We start from the raw sequence: 21,648 nt of genomic DNA, 5'->3' as shown, positions 1-21,648 counted from the left end.
CCCCAGAAATTGCAAAAGCCATGCAACTGCCCCCCAAGTCACGAACCCATCATGGATGCTCACTCTAAACAACAAACAACAAACTATCATCCACACTCGCTGCACAAAAGGAAAAACGTAGATGCAGTGTCTCAAAGACTCGGGCTCTGAAGTACATCTCTGACAAGTCGGATCATGGCTAGTGACTGTCGACCAAGTACCAACAGACAATCCTGCATGGGCTATCGTCCACATGAAAAAACATATCCTTCGGCTGATCCGGAGGGTCCAAATGCATGACAAAATTGTCTCTGGAAGGCGAGGAGGATGTGTTGATCCTGCCATACCTCAAACCGGCGTGGACGGTGAGGAGGGTGCCAAGTCTAAAAAAGAAGCCTCCTCCCAAAGGGAGATAACGTACTCAAAGAAAGATAGAGGGGCTCCATCGTCGTTCAACGAAGGCCACTACCACTCACCATGATCCCGGTCCAACTGAACAAGTGGCTTTCCTTGCCAAATCCACAAGTCTCCAAATTGGTGCCTCCTCAATAGTGAAAACAAGGTCAACAAATGACCTCCGTTGGAAAGAACCTACCACTCAGGCTGCCAATGGGCAGTCAACTGCTCATCAGGCAAAACCTCGCCCTAAAACTCCAATCAGATGTGATGTCCATGATGGCCGGTCTCCGCAACGCTAAAGACGAGCATTCCCTGCTAAGCAACAATCGGGTCTCCCGAGTGAGGATCGAAGTACACCCACCAGCCATGATGAGAAGGTAAAAGAGTTTGTCCCCCGATAAGGGCATGCCAGTCAAGTGGAATAGTCTCATCAATCTCTCTCATACGGGCAGTAACCCATCTGCGGATCCCGTAGGTAAGCGCCAATCACATGGGCCCCAACCAAGGAAGCATCTGACCAATGGTGTAAAGAGCCCGCTGGCCCACCATCCCATCTGGCCCAGTCAATGTGAGTCCTCTCTCCTAGTTAACAGCCTTCTGAATTTGTTACATATGCGTTCCATTGAGTCGCTGCCTCGCTACCTCCTCAACCCGAGAAGGCGGATGGCGAATCAAAGCAAGACGTAAATCCTTCCAAATCCGCAGCAAGCAAGCAGCGCATGAATGATGACAAATGAGACGTAGCCAAGGATGCATCTGTGACGATGAATCTGATGGTCAAGCGCCTACTATATCTAGAGATCTATAATATACCTGGATGAATCCAGGATAAGCCCAGATTCACCCTTGAAGGAAAGTGCAAGGTATAGACCCATGGTAGTCACCCACAAGACAATATAACGATCAGTTCCATCATGCATAGTATTGACTAAATACCACGACATCCCCACTAACATCATCAGTGCCCAATAGTGGGTGTAGAACTAGGTACTAACATATGCTCCCCAACACAACACACGCGCACACACACATGAGCATACATCAACACAAAGTTCAGCGTACTAAGTTTCTGTCATGACTCCGGAGAGGTATGTGACAAAGCATGGTGCAGAAACTGTTTCCAAGGTTGAACCCTTGGGTGGCAAGCACACGTAAACGTTGATTTCCCATTGGAATGCTTAAATTTAGTACTTACAAAAAAAGAGGGTGATGATTTGCAGAAGCAAGTAACACTCGATACTTACAGAGCCATCTATCTATATTCACATATTTAGCATTAATAGCCCAACACTTACCTATTGGCTGGAACTTTATTCGGTAGGATGACATAGCAAAGCCCATTCTTTAGTTGGCCTTTGCAAACTTTAGGATGTGACGGCAATGTAAGAAGCCTCAGGTCCTGAAAGTCATCCTTGCCAAATCCTTTCTCCATGAAACCCATTTCAGACTTTTCAAGTAAATCTCCTTCTGGTACTGCTAATGAGCTGGCTGCTGCATGAGGCTGGTTAACTCCTGATGATACTTCTGCTCTGACTGGTAAGTTGGCCCTCTGTGAAAATACACAGTTTGTTTAGAGGCATGTAAGCACCAAAGGCAAACTACCATATAAAACAGTTTTCATTTGCACTGACCAAGAAATGGCACTGACTAAGTGGCTGGCGACTTCGTGAAATTGTGCTCCCCCTCCACAAACTTGAAACTGAATCATGTCTGAACGGCTTCCACAACGTTTGACTCTTGTCATGGTTATAAAACTTAAAATCTCTTTTAAATGATGAACATGTTGCTTTTCTTCCGTTCCACTGTAGTGAAGGTTTTCTTTCCAATGTGTATTGGCTCTCTCTACAAACAATTATGGCAACCAACACATCAATAAAACTTTAAATATGCATTGTGTACTAAAACTGGGCGATGTGAAAATCAAATCACACGGGGAAAACTTGCAAGAAGGGGCCGCAAAAGATGGGGTTTAATGTTTACATGAGCTTGTGTCTGCGTGTTGAGCCAGGGGGGGTAGGGGGAGAGAGAGAGAGAGAGAGAGAGAATTATTGACATCTGTGAAAGGCCAGATTGCTCACGAGACAAATTGGTGTGCAATGAAGCCCATGTCTGTGTGCATCTTTGAAAAAACAAGAGATTACCGTTGTGTTGAAAACATAAAATGTGATTGATTGTCCATTATTTTCATTCAAAAATGGATGTATCTACAAATAAACACTAATCACCTTAAAGGATCTCCTGTATGGCAGGCCACGTAGGTGGATAAGATTCCAGAGTAGCCCATTGAGACAGAGCTCTACTCCACCTGTAAATGCCCAACATTTGAGCTCAGCACAAGATTGACCATCATTATGAACATATGCTTTGGGCAACAAAAAATTTATAGCTTTTGAGTGAGTCTTTGGGAAAAAGACAAAGAAAGAAAAATGCCAAATCCTTCTCTTCCGCATGCGTAAGGGTAAAAAAGTAGAATAAAATGATTTTCTCTCTTGATTATCTCCTCGCATAAGATTTCAGATGGACTTCCTCCACTACAGGTGAAGAACAAGTCAAGTGCATTAGCTAAGGTTCGAGAGGCAAGAAGAAATGGCAAGTCCACACTATTCTAAGACAGGAAAGCAATCATCAAGAGTAATACAATTCACAACCCAACCAATCCAACGAAGAAGACATAGCAGTGAGATATGATCAGATGACTGATCTCATTTTTTGTAATTGTGAGCTCGTTTAAGTCATAGGAGTTTTGACCTAAAAGTTGTAAATTTTCCTGTTTTGTTCGCATTCAAGGCATGACACATGCAGTACATCGTAGCAAAGGATGTATCTATTAGGTCCCTTAGGCTTAGCTCCGCCTTCTGTGGACGTTAATATGACTTCATTTTGGCCTTTTAAAGACACTAATTTATCATTTCATCTCTCTCTCTCTCTCTCCCCCCATTGCATCAGCTCACCCTTTGTATCCCCCTTTGTATCAGCTTTCACCCCACCCCTACCCACTAGTTTCTTTTCAATTCGTCGTACTTTTTGTACCCAGACCTGGTATTAGATTCACCACATGTAACCTTTTGGTCTCATAGGTCATTTTGGCCTTTTGAAGACGTTAATATTACATTTCATCTCTCTCTCTCTCTCTCTCTCTCTCTCTCTCTCTCTCTCTCTCTCTCCAGAGGAGGCTGATTTCTATTACTTGAGAAGTCCCTCAAAACGTCCATATGGTGCCGATTCTGAGGGCAAGTACATCACTAATACAAAGCAGGCCCGAAGGCCATAATCTGGAAACTATAAAAACTGGAAATAGCTAGCCACGTGGCAACTGTAAAAACTGAAAGCCAAGGTAAAAACCTCTCCTAAAGAGAGTAAAAATTGCCATGGCAAGCTAAGTGGGGAGAGAGGATGACAGAAGCCTCTAAAAGATAGGCTCTTCCACCAAGAGCAAAGTCCTATAATGCAAATCAAAAATCAAAACCATCAGAAGCCACCAGCAATGAAAAGGACAAGGAACATCTGCAATGGCAAGAGCTCGAACGTCAGGTATTACCCGCCAACTGGGTAGAATGTTACAGGCTTGGCACTCCAAGCGAGAAATCAATAACGGCACACGAACAGAAACTGCAAATAATTGAACTGAACTTGAATAGAGAGAGAGAAAAGGAGAGACGACACCGACGACGGAGTTCCGTTCCCAAATGCATTTGCCCCAAAGACTACTGTCCCTTCCGGTATTTCTTTAATATTGCTTCGCAAAAGACTAAAGTACAGCTCTCCAAGGGTCCATCTCTCCGAGAATCTACTTCCAAATGCTCTCTAGAGACTGGCCCTCTAAGCACTTATAAACAGTACAAGGGACCAGAAGCAGAGCCCCAAAAGCTTTGGTCCAAAAGCACTTGGCACCAAAAGCATCTGCTCTCAAAAGCATGCACCAATACTGCCAAAAGGTGCCAACGCAAATCGCAGAATTCCGTACAGCCTGCCACGTCAGCTACTCTGTGGATATTTCCGAAATCAGCCAGCCGGTTCTACGTTTTGGTTTTGAAGGTTTAAGCCCTCAACCGGTGTCCATAAGTTGGCACGGTTAGGTTTTTAAAGACCCTGACCCCTCAGGCCCCACAGCCACATCTTCTGGTTCTTCTCAGATAGAGTTAAAATTTGGGTTAGAGTCTAATTCCTTGTCCTCTTAGCTAGTCCTTCAAGTTGGTCATGCCACGTCACAAACTTGTGACATTCCCCCCTCCTGAAAGAAAAGTAATCACCCTCAATTACGCCTACAAAATAGCCAAAGTTCAGAAACCTTCTTCAGAAGACACTAACTCTATGTTTCCATGCATGAGACTTCACAAATCCATCACTTCGACAAAGACATTAGTCACTGATTAGATCACATTTCCGTCAAGGGTCTTAGATACAAATCATAATCACTGTAACATACTTAGCAATTACATCCAAACCGTGTTGATCTTTTCACAGATGTCTCAATCTACTAAATATCGTTACGATCAGATTCATATCCTTTCTTTTCACATTTCAAGCAAACCATGTTCATGACCATCCCCACAAGACAGTACATGCACAGAGCATGCATTTCACAAGTCACACTTAGAACACTCTTTCAATCATTCAATCTAGCCATCTCATCTAGTCTAGAACTCTTAATGCACCCATATCCCTGTGCAACTATCTCATCCTTCCACAACTCTTGATGCACTCACAACAATATCTAGCATCTCATCCATATAGAAATCTTGATGCACTAGAATCTCATTAACGTAGCCATCACATCTAGACCTCGCTTGTCACGTGGACATCTAACCCTATGTGCATGTGGACAAACTACTTCATGACTAGGATTCAATTCAGCTTAGGAAGTCCTCTGGCACCTTTGTGAGTCTGTTCGCAGGCCGTGCAATGTCCAGGCACTTAGAGTAGTTGCATTTCCTTTGGTTGCACACAGCATGATCATTAGATTACAGTCAAAACCCATCAGGGGCATTTTTACAGCACACAGACTTATTTTCCCTATTTTAGCCCTTTTTCACTTATTATTAATAAGTGACTTTGTTGGGAAACTGGGTAGGACAATTTGACCAAGCAGGTATATAAGAAAAGCTAGCGCTAGGGTTTTCTCGTAGAAGAGGCAGCAAAGGCCACAAGTCTAGCAGTGCACCTTCTCAGCAAGACCCCCCGGCGGAACTCCTAGCATCTTCAGCCATCAGAATCAGCCTGGCGTTTTCATCAAATGCAGATCAGCCCCAGCGTTTTTCAGCATTGCAGATCAGCCTGGCATTAGCAGATTTCCAACATTTTGTCTAGCGTTAACAGCCCTAGCGTTTTTGCAACTTGCAGATCACCTAGCGTTTTGAAGATTCTCCGCGACAGAACACCCATTAGCATCAGCGTTTTCAGTTTTCAGCAGTTAGATTCCGCACCGCAGCCCCCTAACCTTGCAGATCTCACCTTCCCGCAACAGATCCTCGCCAAGTTAAGATCAGCCAGCGTTTGCAGATTCAGCCCGCTATTCGCAGATTTCATTATCTGCATTTTCAGCACGTCGTCATCGCATCATCGTCATCGCCATTGTCACCGACATAAGAGTCAGAATTCAACAAATACAAGATTTACAATTTTCAGCCCCTAGCGTTTTCAGTTTTCAGTCCGTCTCATCGTCGTCATCGTCGTCGACATCATCGGCAAGTCCATCGCATTGTAGAGATTTGTGCAATCAATAGTAGACCGCTCTCGCCATAGAGTGGGGCCTTCGGAGGAGGGTTTGACAACTTTTTTGGTGTCCTATTCTTCTCTCTTTATCTCTCAGTCTCAGCACCTTCATTCACAGTGTTTACCACTTTGTTTGTGATCATTTGCACTCTCAACCTAAAGTAACGGAAGGCTCTCCCTTCCATAAGTAAAAGGAACCCTTGAGCACAGTTTGGAGCACTCATCTTGAGCAAAGTTCAACATTCACATCCGATGCACCTTACATTGGTATCAGAGCTTTGGTAGTGTTCTGTATCATTTAAGGAAAGAACCACAAGAATTTTTTTTGTTTGTTGCGGTCGCACGTAACCCAAGTCCACTTGGGCGTGTCGATTCCTAATCGTGTTTTTGAAGAGTGACAGGAAACCCAAGAAAGAAGAGCTTGTCCAACCTCCCCTTGTTTCTCTTTTCACTCATTGAGAGCGGACCGTGCACTTAGCCTCCGGCCAATCGAAGTGAGGTGGGAAAAAGCAACATTGGTGTGAGCGCAAGGCCGCCAAGGGGTGCGCCCGCGGGAAAGAGAAGAGCTCGGGTAAGAGAAGATCCTTCTCTAACACAGATTGCAAGCTAAAGAAGAACCTCAAGAACCTCAAGAACTCAAGACCCTCAAGAACCCAAGAACCACATGAACCCAAGTTCCTCGTGAACTTAAGAACTCAAGACTTCAGTGTATGGTCATCACCCGAAGCAAAATGGATACTTCGCATGGAGGTGATAAGCATGGAGGTGGCGAAGAAGAATTTTCCCCACCAAGAGGTTTTTCCGACCCTCCCCCCTCCCCATCTACGCCAAGGATTGCACCAAATCCTATGGAGGCTTTGGTCAAGACGATGATCGACATGATGTTACAACATGAAGCGCAACGCGCTGCCTTGGAGGCTAGCGCGAAGAAAGAAAAGCAGAATTGGATCGCGAGCGCAAAGAAAGAAAGGCCGACTTGGAGCGTGAGCGCGAGGGCGAGCAAGCACGCTTGGCGGCTGAAGATAGACGAGCGGCCTTGGAGTTAGAGCGTGAGGTGCAGAGACCAACGCATGCAAGAGTTGGTCCTACAAATAGTCACCTCGAAACCCGAGCCGGCCAAAGATGTTGGTGGTTCATCAAGTGATGCAAGCCAAGATTTGGACTCCAATAACCCCGTCACCGAGAAGTTGACGTTTAGTAAGTATGACGATAAAATGGCTGCTAGTGTTATTCATTCTTGGTTGCATCAATTTAATGCTTATTTTGCGACAACTAAGAAGACACGGAATAGCAAAGTTTTGACGGCAGCCATGTATCTTGCCGGTGATGCCATTAACTGGTATCAAGCGTGGCAAAAGAAGCAATTGGCCGTGCACCAAGAGGAAGCCGAGGAAGACGTGCCCCTTTCTTTCAGTTGAGCCGACTTCCAAGACAAGCTCAAGGCGCGGTTCTTGCTACCTCAGTACCTAGCGCGGTTAAAGGAAGATTGGTGCAATCTTAAGCAAAATGGTACTCCAGTCATGTCTTTTTCTAACCGTGTCTTGCAGCTTGGCACCCAATTACACAAATCGGATGCGAAGCACAAAGAGGCTTTTATGTTCGGATTGGACGACTATATCAGGTTTGAAGTCGAAGTCCTCGACCCCGTAGATCTCAACAAGGCGGTAGCGATTGCTCTCGCACACGAGATGAAGCACAATAAGGGAAAGCCTAAGAAGAACAAGACTTCTCAAAGTACCTCTCTGACTTCTCAGAACAGTAAGAACGGTAAGAATGGTAACTCTTCTAACCAATCTTTCTCTAGTCTCTCAAAAAAGAACTCACACAATGAATCTAAGGGTAAAGCTAACACAATTGCTAAACCTAAGCTCACCCCAGATAAAAAAGCAACACAAGGAGTTTTACGAGGATACATCACCTCAGAAGAACAAAGCATTTATTCTAAGGAAGGTCGATGTTATCATTGTCACGTCAAGGGTCACATTAAGAGAACATGTCCTAAGCTCACAGAACCCACATCCTTTGTCAATGCAATAAATGAGAACTCGAGTGTGACCCAACTTTCTCATGATCCTCCCATTGATGAGTCTCTCATTAAGTATTATGGTCATGTGAAGGGTCAACGTCTTGTCATATTGTTTGATCCAGGCAGTATGCATGATGTGATAAGTGACTCTCTTATCGAAAGAGCCCGCTTGGAGGTTAGCAACATATCTCCTTTCGAGGTGTCGGGCTTCGCTCCCAGTATGGACTCTCTCATTACACGAGAGTGCCTTGATGTGTTGTTGATTGTTCAACAAGCGTCCTTCCGCAGAAAATTTGTAGTCTCTCCTCTTTCAGGATGTGATATGCTTTTAGGCATTCGATGGTTTCATGAGCATAACCCTCTCATTGATTTGGCAGCTAATACTTTCACTTTCAATGCCAAGAGTGACTCTCTCATTGTCATTCGTGGGGAGCAAGTTGTTCATTCTTCATCTCTCATTTCTAATGTGCAGGCAAAGATTGAAAAGAATCAGGAGAAGGAGACTCTCTCAGTCTTGTCTTCTCCAAAGCACGACACGCATGATTTGCATGATAAAGATGTGATTATTCACAAACATGATGCTTTGCATGATCAAGATGTGATTGTTCACAAGGATGATGGTTTAATTGATACTTTGTCTAGTGAAGCTAACCTCATTGCAGATTCGATCGATCACGAAGAACCGATCTTGGCTCTCGAGTCAAGGTCCCCAGAACCCCCACAGGCAGTATTATGTGTGCGCATGTTACGCTTGTTCTAGTGTTTCATTCGTGATGGTTTCTTGTATTTTAGTCCCATCCTTATGTAATCCCTTTTCATAGGCATGCCATATGGTACGATGAACACGATTCGCTCATGAATGAGCACGGATGTATGCGGATTACTCATGAAAAGCTGAAATGTTTGCACCCAAGGAATTTGCTTCCATGTCTCTTCCTTGGCATGACACAGTATCCGAAAGAGCACAAGAAGGATTGAGCATCAAGCATCGGCATTTCCATTATGATTTGCCATAGTTGATAGATTTAGGTCACAAAATGAGCCGGCATGCATATCAAAACCTTCCTTGGCATGTCACATAAGTCTTTGAATGGAGTCAGCCTTCTTTTGCAAGCAAAATCAGCGTATCTCTTTGCGTAAACCACAAGAAACCGCTCAATCTAGTCCTTCAAGATCCTCCGAAACGAGGACACTAGCATGACAATGGTCATTCAAAGTGTCTTCTTTCTTCGTTCTCAAATGATGACAAGCCGTGATGACATCTTCTTCATATTCTTCCATTAACCATGCAGAAGTGAAAATTCTCTTAAATTTTATGAACTTTTTAGGTGCTTCTCTCTATGTATCAACAGAGTAGACCACCATGTATGTGCGTTTCCTTTCAAATAAGATGCCGCCCTTCGTACCTTGGAGCGTTCTGAGAAACGCCCTCTCGAAAAGGCATCATCAAGCTCCTGAATGAATTCAAGGGCTGTTAATCATTGTCATAAACTGCTACGTGTCAAGCCACTGAAGAACGGAGCCACTGTACAGATCCCAGCCGAGAGGCCTAAACCCTAAGTGAAGAAGCAGAAGCAGCAAATGTACAGAATTCCGCAATTCACGCTGGCCTACTAACATGGTAGATTGTACGGATTTCGCGCCGGCTTGCTGACATGGCAGTTGCACAGATTTCCGTAATTCGCGACGACTGCTTTTGGGGCCAGATGCTTTTTGAAGCAGTTGCTTTTGAGTTTTAAGGCTTTTCATGTGAACTGCTTTTGGACCTAGGGCCTTTAAATATGACGCTAGGGCTCATTCTCTGGCACTCTTCGGTGAGAAGATGCAGAGCGTGGAGTACCAACTTGTACTGTGTTGATGCAATATAAAGAAATACCGAAAGGGACGCAAAGGTTTGGGGCCAATACTCTCTGGGGTGGAATTCTGCCACTCCATGTCGCGTGTGCTCTCTCTCTTTCAGTTCAGTTGTTATTGAAGTGCTAAAAGTTTTTTCAGTTTGTTCTTTTCTATTGGCATGTGGTGCCCGTCTTGTGACAATTATACACAGAGTACTGAGAAGAAAGAAAACACCGCAACTAGATTGTCACTGAGCACACGAAGATCGACACCCTGTAGGCCCCAAAAGACTGGCACCCCTTGTCAAAATCAATGATGCGGAAGCATAGAGCAATGGGGAGAATACACCACACACACACAGACGTTGAACCAACCAACTCGGCAATGAATTAGTGATTGTACAATGGGGGCTGAGTGTTGCTTATATACTAGCTTGGGGGCCCTTAAGTACACCTCAGTAAAGTGCCCTACCCAAGACTTTGACAAATAAGTAAAATAAATACCTAAAGCTAAAATAAATATTGAGATCACATTGGGCTATTCACCTGAGATGCTATAACTTTAACACACAGTGGACATATGTAGGAAGACCAACTTACCAAGTCGATAAAGATGCTACTGTGGACACAGCCTCAAACTAGGTACACCTCGGTTATGCTACCACCAACTTTTTATCTTAGAAGAATGTCATCTTCAACATCGGTTGCCTCATGAAAAATGGAACTGTACCACACTATGTCAAAGAATTCCCATTCGTGAATTGTGAACACATCACGTTCAAACATTCCTAGACAATGAACTTTGAAACACATCCTATCCATAATCCGGCCAACAACAATGGATTGGTGCACACAGCCATAGTGTTTTTATACGTCATGTTGGTTCCTTGCCAAATTCATGTGCCTTGAACTTCAACCCACGGGTTCAAACACAGATAACTTGAACTTTAACACATGGGTCCAAACCATTTGTAGGAAGGTTTGTTTGCCCCTCTGCCGCTCACGAGCCTCCGTGGGCTGAAGCTAGTTGCGGCAACGGCCACCTGAAATTTGGCGTCTAGCTCTCTCTACACTTCTTCTTTAGGAGTTTCTTATCAAATTTGAGAAGTACCTATTGTCCTTCTTTTTTTGTCTTAGTTTATCGATAGCTTTCTTTTCCTTAGCTTGAGAATTTGCTATGGCTTGATGCACTTGAGTATCTGAGCCATATATTCAACAAATCTATCTATTGCAAAGATTTGCTCTTTAATTTTCCTAAAAGGCAATGGATGTGGTTGCCCATAGATCACTTCAAAAGGTGCTTTTCCTACATAAGAATGTACAGTATTGTTATATGTCAACTCGAGAAGCGATAGATGTTTTCCCCAAGTGGTCTTCTGCTCAGCACAAAAGCATTGGTTTGAGGTTGATAAGAAGAAGAGAAATTTAGCTTAGTGCCGACATTCTCAACGAGGGCTCTCCGAAATAGACTTGTAATTTTGGGATCCCTATTTTCGGCTATAGACTTTAGGAGTCCATGGTGTTTGAGATAAATGGTTGTCGTTACTCTGCTCGCATTTTCTTCTTCATTGGAATGAAGCGTGTCATCTTACTAAACCTGTCCACAATGGTGCTTACAACATCATTTCCCTTTTGGTCTTTGACACCTATATAATCTATTGCAATGCTCTCCCAAGACCTATGTGGAATAGGCAATGGTTGTAATAATCCTTGTGACTTTCTTCGATCAAACTTTACCTTCAGAGATGTGATGCATCATTGAACAAATGCATCAATGTTCTTCCATAAGGTTGGCCAATAGAAATCTCTCTCAACCGTTTGTGGTATTGGAAGAATGCCCTTGTGTCTCGAGAATGGAGGTGCATGATATTCCTCCTTAACTCCTTGCCATAGTTACTTTACGACGCAAAGTTGCGTCACGTGCACAATTAACCCTATGTGCATGTGGACAAGCTATACCTACTTCTAGGGTTTAGGTAGCCTAGGAAGTGTTCCGGCACCCTTGTGAGCCTGTACGCAGGCCGTGCATGTCCATGCACTTATGAGTAGCTGCATACCCTCTCGTTGTACAACACACGACCACTAGCATTATCATCAGTATCCGGCATGAGCATTTTCCACCGCATGAACCCTTTTTGCCCAAAGTGCATATGAACCACCTCTTACACTTATTTATTAATAAGTGACTTTTTACATTCCAAATCGTGGGAGCCTAACTGATGCTGCTCGACCCAGAGTTTTGCACCTGTAAATGTGACCCATCGGGCCCTAGTAAGAGGCAGAAGACACAGTGGAAGAAGACCAAGGAGCACAGATCAAGCAATACCCCGCAGTACCCAATTCCCTGGCATTTTTCTCAGCATCCCCAGCTTTTTTGGAGCAGCAGCATTTTCAGCCTTTAGCGTTTTGCTCTCCTTTGACGCACCGCCACAGTACCTTAACAGATCAGCCCCAGCACCTCGCGATCAGCTTTCCCATCGCGACAGAACCAGCGTTTTAAGTTTTCAGCCCATAAACCAGCCAGCGTTTTTCAGTTTTCAGCCACCCTTGACCTCTTCGGCAATAGATCAGACCACAAGCTTCGTTGCACGATCTAGATCCCATCAACAAACCTAGCATTTTCCATTTTCAGCGGTTCAACCTTCAACCTCTACCTCGATGTCGTCGTTGTCGTCATGTTCCACAGCGTCTAGAAACATTGTACCAGACCTTGTGCAATCTAAAGCAAATACCTCTCTAGCAATAGAGAGGGGGGCCCTTGTAGGGGGGTTTGGGACCCATCTGGTGTCGTCTCTTTTCTCTCTCTCTCTCTCTCTCTCTCTCTCTCTCTCTCTCTCTCTCTCTCTCTCTCTCTCTCTCTCTCTCTAGCACTCTCATGCACTTGCACTCACATTTTCCACTCTTTGTTTCGGTCATTGAACATTCTCTCTCTAAGGAACGCTCTCCCTTCCGCTAAGTAAAAGGAACCTTGAGCACTCGCTGATCACTCATCCTGAGCTAACACCATCATTCACTTCCACTGCACATTACATTGGTATCAGAGCTCTTTGATAGTGTTCGGTATCATCACTCAAGGAAAAAATCACAAAGAACCAGAGGAGTTTTTTTTGCTTGTTGTGGTTGCACATAACCAAAGACCACTTGGGCATGTCGATCCATAATTTGTGTTTTTGAAGAGTTGCAGGGAACCGAAGAAAGAAGGACTTGTCCAACCTCCCCTCGTTCCTCTTTTCCGGACCTTGCACTTAGCGGCAAGACAATCGACGTGAGGTGGGAAAAAGCAACCTCGGTGTGAGTGCAAGGCCACCAAGGGGTGCACCAGTAGGAAGGAGTTGAGCTTGGATAAGAGAAAAGCCTTCTTAAACACAGATTGCAAGCCAAGAACCTCAATAACTCAAGAACCTCACGACCCTCGAGAACTCAAAAACCTCAAGAACGCAAGAACCCCAAGTACCCAAGAACTCAGTACATGGTCATCACCAAAAGCGGAATGGATACTGTGTGTGAAGGTGATGAGAGTGGAGTTGGAGAAGACAAAGTTTCTACACTAGGAGGATTGTTCCCCGAACCTCCCTCATCCTCATCTACGCCACGGATTGCACCAAACCCTATGGAGGCTTTGGTCAAGTCGATGATGGAGATGATGCTACAACAAGAGGCACAACGCGCCACCATGGATTGCGAATGTGAAGAAAGAAGGGCAGCTATGGAGCTTGAGCGTAAGCAAGCACGTGAAGCTCAACGCATAGCAGCTAAAGAAAGAAGAGCAACTATGGAGCTTGAGAGTAAGCAAGCACACGAGGCTCAACGCATAGTGGCCGAAGAGAAGAGAGCGCCTATGGTATGAGGATTAGTAGTGCTAATCCTATAATTAAGACTTAAAACTTCATACTTAAGATCAAATTGAGACTCAAGAGATTGAATGTGTGTTTGATTGATTGAATGAATGCTTCAAAACTGAGTACAATAGGCTCCTTATATAGGAGATGAAGAGACACAAATGAAAAGACATGTTTCAGGGTAAAGAGACGTTACTTTAGACGTAAAGACCATAGTTACCCGGAACGCGGAACGGGAACGGCGACGGGATCCCCGCGGAACGGGGGAACGGCTAGGGGTTCGGAACGGGAACGGCACGGAACGGGAGGTATAAAAAACACCCAAATAGTGCATTTTTTAGCTTCTTGTGTTTAAATACAAGGAGTATTAGAGTGCTTTGACTCTAATACTCACAAAAAACTCGTTTTGAAGACCATTCAATCTTGCTATGACTAGATGATGTGAGAGAGAGAGAGAGAGAGAGAGAGAGTGAGAGGGAGAGGGAGAGATTTGAGAGAGTGGGAGGGAGAGGAAGAGAGCTTGAAGGCTTAAAGCCTTGAGCCTTGAGAGAGTGAGTCTTGAGAGGGAGAGATCTTGAGAGTGTGAGAGGGAGAGAGCTTGAGCCTTGAGGATTAGCTTGTGGAGAGAAAGGGGGAGGGGGGTGCATTTTATGAGTCCTTGAGGCCTTGCACACTTCAAAAAGAAGCCCAAACATTTACTTCAATTTTTTCAATTTTTGCCAAATTTGTTTGTAGCCGTTGGCCGTTCCAGGGGCATTCCGGAACGTTTTGGGGGCGTTCGGAACGTTCCGGAACGGCCGTTCCGGTTTGCACTGGCCACCCGGAACGTCAAACGTTTCGGGACGTTTCGGAACGTTCGGGAAGGGAACTGCCCCCCCGGAACGGGGGCTAGGGGGCGTTCCCCGGTAACTATGGTAAAGACACATCCTTTCGACGAAGAGCTGCAACCATTGGACAAAGAGTCGCAACCGTAGAGCGAAGGGGTGTAATCAGTCGTCAAAGGAGTGTGGCTTTTGGCGAAGAAGCATGTCTCTTGAGCGAAGGGTTGTGACCATCCAAGAGGGGTCCTCCTTGGCATGGCACTTTGCCTATCCGCAACTAGGAGTAGATGTAATAATGTAACATAGTCACAATCGTGACATTCCCTCCCATTTAAAATGAGTGCCCGTATTAAAGAAATAACTTCTAATGTTGATAGAATTCTGAAAAAGCATTGAATCTTCGAAAATCTTCAGTCTTTGAGTTATCTAAAACATTTGTCTTGAACCTTTGCTTCTTGCGAAGCCTTTTTGCTTTGACTGCTAAATCCTATGTCATTGCATTATTCAAAGACTTTTTAGAGGAATCTGGCATAATCAGGTTGACTGCAACAAGAGATTGATCTTTCCTCATGCGATTTAAGACTTCTGGTTCAAAATCTTTTAATAACTGTGAAATATTTGTTGAAGAGGAAAATCTTCTTAAGGCATTTTTCAAAGGGCATAACTTCAACTTTACTAATCACTAAAGAGGATTTTAAATTGAGACTGTAATGATGCAATCATCTTTCAATAATGAATCGCAAAATTCTTCACAATTGTCTTCAAAAATTGCCACTTCATGACTTGCAATTGATATATCATCATCCAGCAAAGAATCAAAGAAAGCATAGTCGTCTTCAGACTCAGAATCTGCAACCATATCCTTATCTTTGTCTGGTAACGACGTATCACTTGGAATAACTTCTTGCTTGAAATCATCTTTGTCTTTATCAATTGATTCAGAAGAAGTTAATGAATTCAAAAATTCATCAATTATAATTTCTATATCTGCATCGGAAATCATATTCGCTTCATAATCCATTATATCATACTGTTTGACTTGTACACGTGAGGCTTGAATCACTCGTTCCGCATGATAAAGCCTGTGTAAAACCAATTCACGTCCATCTTTGAACAAATTGATAGTATGTCCTCAAAAGCTAGTGGCTGGATCATATTGGAATAACCAATGTTAACCAAGAATCATATGTCGTAATAAGATAGAGGCATGACTTCGAAATCCAGTTGATCTGCATAATTTTGAATATCGAACTGCAACTGTCGAACTGTCGCAGTTAGAAGCATTCGTGCTAACCAACCGCACCAGCTCATCATTGCGCTAGCATCGGACGCCTCTTCAATATATATAAATAACTTCACGTGGTCTTTACCCCTCCCCCCCCCCCCCCCCCCCCCCCCCCCCCCGTCCAGCTGCATGGCGGCGTGGCTTCCCTCTGTAGACGCAGACAGTGCTCCCTCAGTGCCTGCTTGCTCCAATGCAGCTGCGACATCCGTGCTCCTCCTGCTGCTCAATGTTGTGCTCCTTCCGCCGCTAATGTCAGAGATCGCATCTGCTGAGATTCGTGTAACGAAATGAATTTCTTAGGATCGTATGGACATACTCATCACAAGTTAAAATTAATCCATTTGCTAATTCCACATCATATAAGTGAGATGTCTTCTGAGTTGGCAAGCCATGCTATCGAACTATCTGAGTGCTGACAAAATTATTCGAGCATCCGCTGTCCACCAAAACATTGATGGAGCGACCATTGGGAGTTCCAAGAAGGCTCAAAACTTGCTTTGAGAGAGGCTCCAAAACTGAAGAACCACACTGAGCATGCTTCATAAGAATAGTTGTATCTGCTCAGACATGAATTGTATTGACCATAGATTTTCCTTTATCTTTAGCAGAAGCTTGTTATTCAGAATTCGATGATGTTTCTGCATTGGAATTTCTTTTCAAATTAGACACATTTGGTTTATTTTGACATTGATATCTATGGCCACCACCACAAATTCTGCATAATCCATCCTTTTTTAAAGTCTAAAAATCATTTGACGAAGAGCCCTGCCGATAATTGAAACGTTGATCTTCAGAAAAATCACGTCTTTTATCACGATCAAGTGGAGCATTTGAAGACGATCTGCTTTGAGATTGTCGATCTTGGATATAGAACCTTGAAGTTGAATAAAGCGTTGTGGCTTGCTAATCCTATAATTAGTGGTGCTAATTATACTTAAGCTTAAAACTTTATACTTAAGATCAAATTGAGACTCAATAGACTGAATGTGTGTTTGATTAATTGAATGAATGCTTCAAAACTCAGTACAATAGGCTCCTTACATAGGAGACGAAGAGACACAAATGAAAAGACACGTCTCATGGTGAAGAGACATGACTTTGGTCGTAAAGACACATCCTTTCGGCAAAGAGCTACAACCATTGGACGAAGAGTCGCAACCATAGAGCAAAGGGGTGTGACCAATCATCGAAGGAGTATGGGATGTCTCTTGAGCGAAGGGTCGTGACCATCCAAGCGTAGGGGTCCTCCTTTGCATGGCACTTTGCGTATCTGCAACTAGGAGTAGATGTAATATTGTAACATAGCCACAATCGTGACATATGGAGTTGAAATGGGAGGCGCAGAGGGACCAACACATGAAGAAGTTGATCCTACAGGTACTCACTCAAAGGAGGCAAGCGAGTCATCATGTAGCACAGGTAGAGGCTACGAAGTCACTGAGAAGTTGACGTTTAGTAAGTATGATGGTAAGATAAATGTATCTGTGATTCACTCTTGGTTGCATCAATTTAATGCTTACTTTCCGACTACCAAGAAAACAAGTAACATAAAAGTTTTGACGGCTGCCATATATGTAGTAGGTGATGCCATTAATTGGTATCAAGCTTGACAGGAGTCTAGTGATGTGTGTATTACATGTGAAATCTGGGAGCTAAGTGTAGATAGGGGTGTGGATGCATGAAGCCTACAAAAGCCCACATGTATCTTGGCTGAATATATATTGGCTAAGTCATGTGTAAAGTGGATGATAGTGTAGGGGGTAGATGTAGTAGGTGTGTAAGCTATGGTAGCTGAGGTGAGAGAGAGTTTGAAATGTGCATGACCTCCTCCAAAAGGTATGGATGGGATGGATCATGGAAATCCTTGGAACAAGTGACACAAAAAAGGCAGCAAGCAGGTCTGCAGACTCTGAAATTTGCAAGCTTTGTAATACGTGAAGATTTTGGCGTCCCAACTTCACAAAACTTGGTGAGCATGTATATTAGGTGATGGTAAACCCTCATGTGAGGTCGTTGGTTCCCCATGTTGATTTAAGGCTTCTATGAGTATTTGGGTTGTTGTGGTCCTTGGATCACTATATGTAGGATTATACCAGATTTTGGCTTTGGAGCTCTGAAATCTCCCACCACTTTGCATATAAAACAACATGCCTCTAATGTGGCCACAGAATTGTGAATGAAGCTAAGCCTATCTACTAAGAGTCTCATCTTGATGGATACCTTATCAATATCCATGGTGTCGAGCAAACTCACCTCCAATGAACAAAACCAAAAGGGACTCTAAAGCTGGTGATAGTGACCCAATGGGATTTTCCACAAATGGAATGGCTTACCAGAGTCTAAAACCTGAGAGGCTTATGAGTCACCAGCACAAATTTCCACAGATGAAGCACACCAATAGTGAGACTAATGGACGAACTTCAAAAGAAGATCACGAATGAAAAGAACATCTAGATAAAATTAGAACTCCTCTCTTACATCTCCCACAAGTTCATTAGACATCGATGGCTGTTGTATGGCTGGGCCCAGTGGTGTGTGAGATCGTTCTCTCATTTCCAGCCACTTAGGACCATGTCTTTTACCGATGGGTGGCTGGTGCTGGTGTATTCTTTTCCATCCATCCTAGTATCTCTACAAGAGTTTTCTGGGCCAATCATGGCTAATGGTCCCAGCCCCACATTCATTACGGGTCGTAGGATATAGAAGAGAGCAGGTCACACCGCACATTACAGCCCTAGCCACTTGTATCACATCATCATGGGTGTCTTTACAGAAGCTTGTCAGCATTTCCATCTTAGGTCTCCCACCTGTCACACCACCATCACAAATTCTCTCTTCTCTATCTTTGCCTGCATTTTGTGGTCGTCCTTCATTTCTCTCTCTAAGGGATCAAAAGCAAACCCACTCCTGTCGCATTGGTTGTCCACTGTGTATAGCGATGTCCATAGAGAATGTACCATTTGGTGCCAGTAGAAGATATGTCATGAGCAATGAGTGGCTCACTGTCAATACTCCTGCACTCTCCAATATGAGTTGCATAAACGACGACCAAGTTGGTAGCTGTGTGGAGACATCATGGGAAGAGAGAGAGTGGGAACTTGGAAGAGCGTAAGCAGTAAAGGGCTCCACAAAAGTGAAACGCCCCAGGGCTGAGTGTTAATAAATAGTGGAGAATCAAACACAATCCTTTAAACTCCTCTCAAAGGGTGCCAGCATAAAGGAGATGGAAAGCAGGGGACTGATGTTCGACTTGTGTTTCTGGTGCAGCAGTAAAGAACAGCAAAGAAATACCTTCTAAATTGGGTCACTCGAGCTTGCAGATGGCCGAGAAGTAGCGCTCCAAGTAGAGGGCTGAAACAATCAACCTGTAAACTCTTTCATTCAAGCGCTAGCGGCTGAAAACAATCACCCTATCGCAGAGATGAGGGCTACAAATACTGTGTAGAAGGCGCTAAGCAGAGTGCTGCGCCGAGCCTTGCTCTGGTACCATGGAAGACCGTCACGCAGGAGAGGCGCACACTGCAATCATCGCCCGCGACCTGAGCTTGAAGTATCTTCGGCACCACACCTGGAGGCTGGTTCGATACCCGGCATCAATCAATATCATTATCATTATTACCTTAGTATATAGTCGAGAGATATCTAGGATCGAAGGAACTGCCACGTGGTGAGCACTGGACAATTCCCAGTTTCTTGAGAGTTTATGCAGTTTCGGAGATAACTTACACAAACATCACTGCAAGAGTGAGAGGTCAAGGCCGCTAAGTTTTGTGAAGATGGTGGAGGAGGATGGCCATCGAGCAATGACAAGTGATGGTAAGGTAGGGCAGAGGTCTCTCTCTCTCTCTCTCTCTCTCTCTCTCTCTCTCTCTCTCTCTCTCTCTCTCTCTCTCTCTCTCTCTCTCTCTTTTGTTTGTTATGTGCAAATTCCCATCTTTTGTGCTACCCATGCTATAAATTGCAACCTCAGATGTTGGCTCTCAATACCCTATTTATACGGCCTTTCGTGCTGTTGTTTTGCCTATATGTTCCTTCCCTTGCCCTAAGACCAGTTTCCTCTTGCATCCACTCCTTTTCGATTGATACCATCCTTCAATAACCCTTGAGTACTGCCTATAGATTGCAGGCGAGGGTTTGATTAATATGGGGATAGCGAGCTCATAAGATGAGAAGTTTGCTAATATTATAGCTAGTGTCTCGGTCCCCTCATAACAAAGGTTTGAGGTTGATAATGGGCACAATCTGCGATGGCCCTACAGGGATCTATTTACAATATGAGATGACAAAGTAGCCATTCATATTGAGTTTTTGATGTCATTTGCAAGCAAGCCTACATATTTTGTGATGTAGGGAAAGGGAAAGTGATGTCGGAGGGTGGGTGGCCAGTATTGGGAGCATGTGGTCTAGAGAGTTGCAATGGGTTTTGTATTTTACGTGTTGTAGAGGTAATTTTTATTTTAGATAACAACAATTGGAAAAAAACAATGACTTTGGCTTTCTTTCGAATTAGAATTAATAGATTTGATTCATGTAACGTCCACTTTACAGAGGGTCATTGATGCATGATGTGATTTGCAAAACTAGTCCTACAAGATGGCTAGAGGCTGGCAAGTACTATCAATGCAAAGAGGGAAATCTTAAAGGCACAAAACATGCCATAGTTGTTTTAATTTGCTTGAGACGTGTGTGATTATCAGATTTATTATTCATGTAAGGAAGGGGACAAGAAGATGGCAACCCTCACTCTATGCCTCAAGATGGTATTGCAATTTGTTTAGAGGACAGGTTGGACTAGTGTATATTCAACATGCACAATGAAATAACTAGTGGGCACCGGTTTCTTGACAAAAACTATAGACAATTGTGTAGTTTTCTAGCCCACGTTTGAAGACTATCTAATATTTACAATTGGTTGTGCGCATGAAGCACTGCCATGAATAAAGACACATGGAGAGAGAGAGAGAGAGAGAGAGAGAGAGAGAGAGAGAGAGAGAGAGAGAGAGAGAGAGAGAGAGAGAGAGAGAGATACCAACACCCAAGTAAAGTCAAAAGCAAAAGTCTCATCAAAATCAATGCCCTTCTCTTGAGCATAGCCTTTTGCCACAGGTGTAGCCTTATAGCTCTCGACACTACCATCAAGGATACATAACAACTTGATAACCCACTTAGTACCAATGGCCTTTTTGCCAAAAGACAATTTGCACAAAGACCAACAATATCATTATACTTAGATTGCATTACAACCAACCAATTTTTTGAATTTGAATTTTATGCTTCAACAAATGACAAAGGTTCTTCCTCATCATATAGAGTAGACACGCCCAAAACATAACAATCTGGTGTATAAGAGACATGCTGAGAACCTGAATGAGTACGATTAGACAAAGGTGCACCCAATTTACAATCACATAAGGTTTGCACCAGCCATCTTAGCATACCTATAGCCTACTCATTTTTGGTCGTATCCTCATTAATTACATCATGTAAATTTGCATTAGAGGTGACCAATGGATAGCTTATTGCCGCGCCAAGCTTCATATGGAGTGATAGACTAAAATGCAAGACACCTGTTTAATACATACGCAACACATATGACAACCTCAAGCCAAAATGCATGTGATAAAGCTTGGATCTTCACCTTATAATGTGTCATCTCCATAAGTGACATGTTTTTCCTTTTAGCACACCATTTTATTGAGGGGTATGTGGCATTGTACATTGGTGTATTATCCCATGGCTCGCCAAAAATGTA

At 43.7% G+C, this 21,648-nt stretch overlaps 1 protein-coding gene across 2 annotated transcripts in view; it reads right to left on the bottom strand.

Moving 5' to 3' along the window:
* LOC147440755 (stromal processing peptidase, chloroplastic-like) overlaps positions 1-19,499 on the bottom strand; it is a 125,893-nt gene extending 106,394 nt beyond the window's left edge. Inside the window, exons 1-4 of one of the 2 annotated variants that reach the window (XM_086482588.1) lie at positions 19,188-19,499; positions 2,604-2,683; positions 2,010-2,220; positions 1,674-1,927 (exon numbers count right to left, since the gene is read on the bottom strand). In XM_086482588.1, the coding sequence (XP_086338714.1) occupies positions 1,674-1,927; positions 2,010-2,220; positions 2,604-2,662 (524 nt within the window). In that variant the 5' untranslated portion in view covers positions 2,663-2,683; positions 19,188-19,499. The remainder of the gene's footprint in view (positions 1-1,673; positions 1,928-2,009; positions 2,221-2,603; positions 2,684-19,187) is intronic. The other variant, XM_086482587.1, reaches the window with a different exon arrangement.
* Between the last annotated feature and the right edge of the window lie 2,149 nt (positions 19,500-21,648).

Source organism: Adiantum capillus-veneris, chromosome 15, assembly GCF_014529385.1.
Source record: "Adiantum capillus-veneris isolate H3 chromosome 15, ASM1452938v2, whole genome shotgun sequence".
In the NCBI taxonomy this organism is placed as follows: Eukaryota; Viridiplantae; Streptophyta; class Polypodiopsida; order Polypodiales; family Pteridaceae; genus Adiantum; species Adiantum capillus-veneris.
Note: the sequence above shows the minus strand (reverse complement) of the source record. Positions and strands in the feature narration are given on the sequence as shown.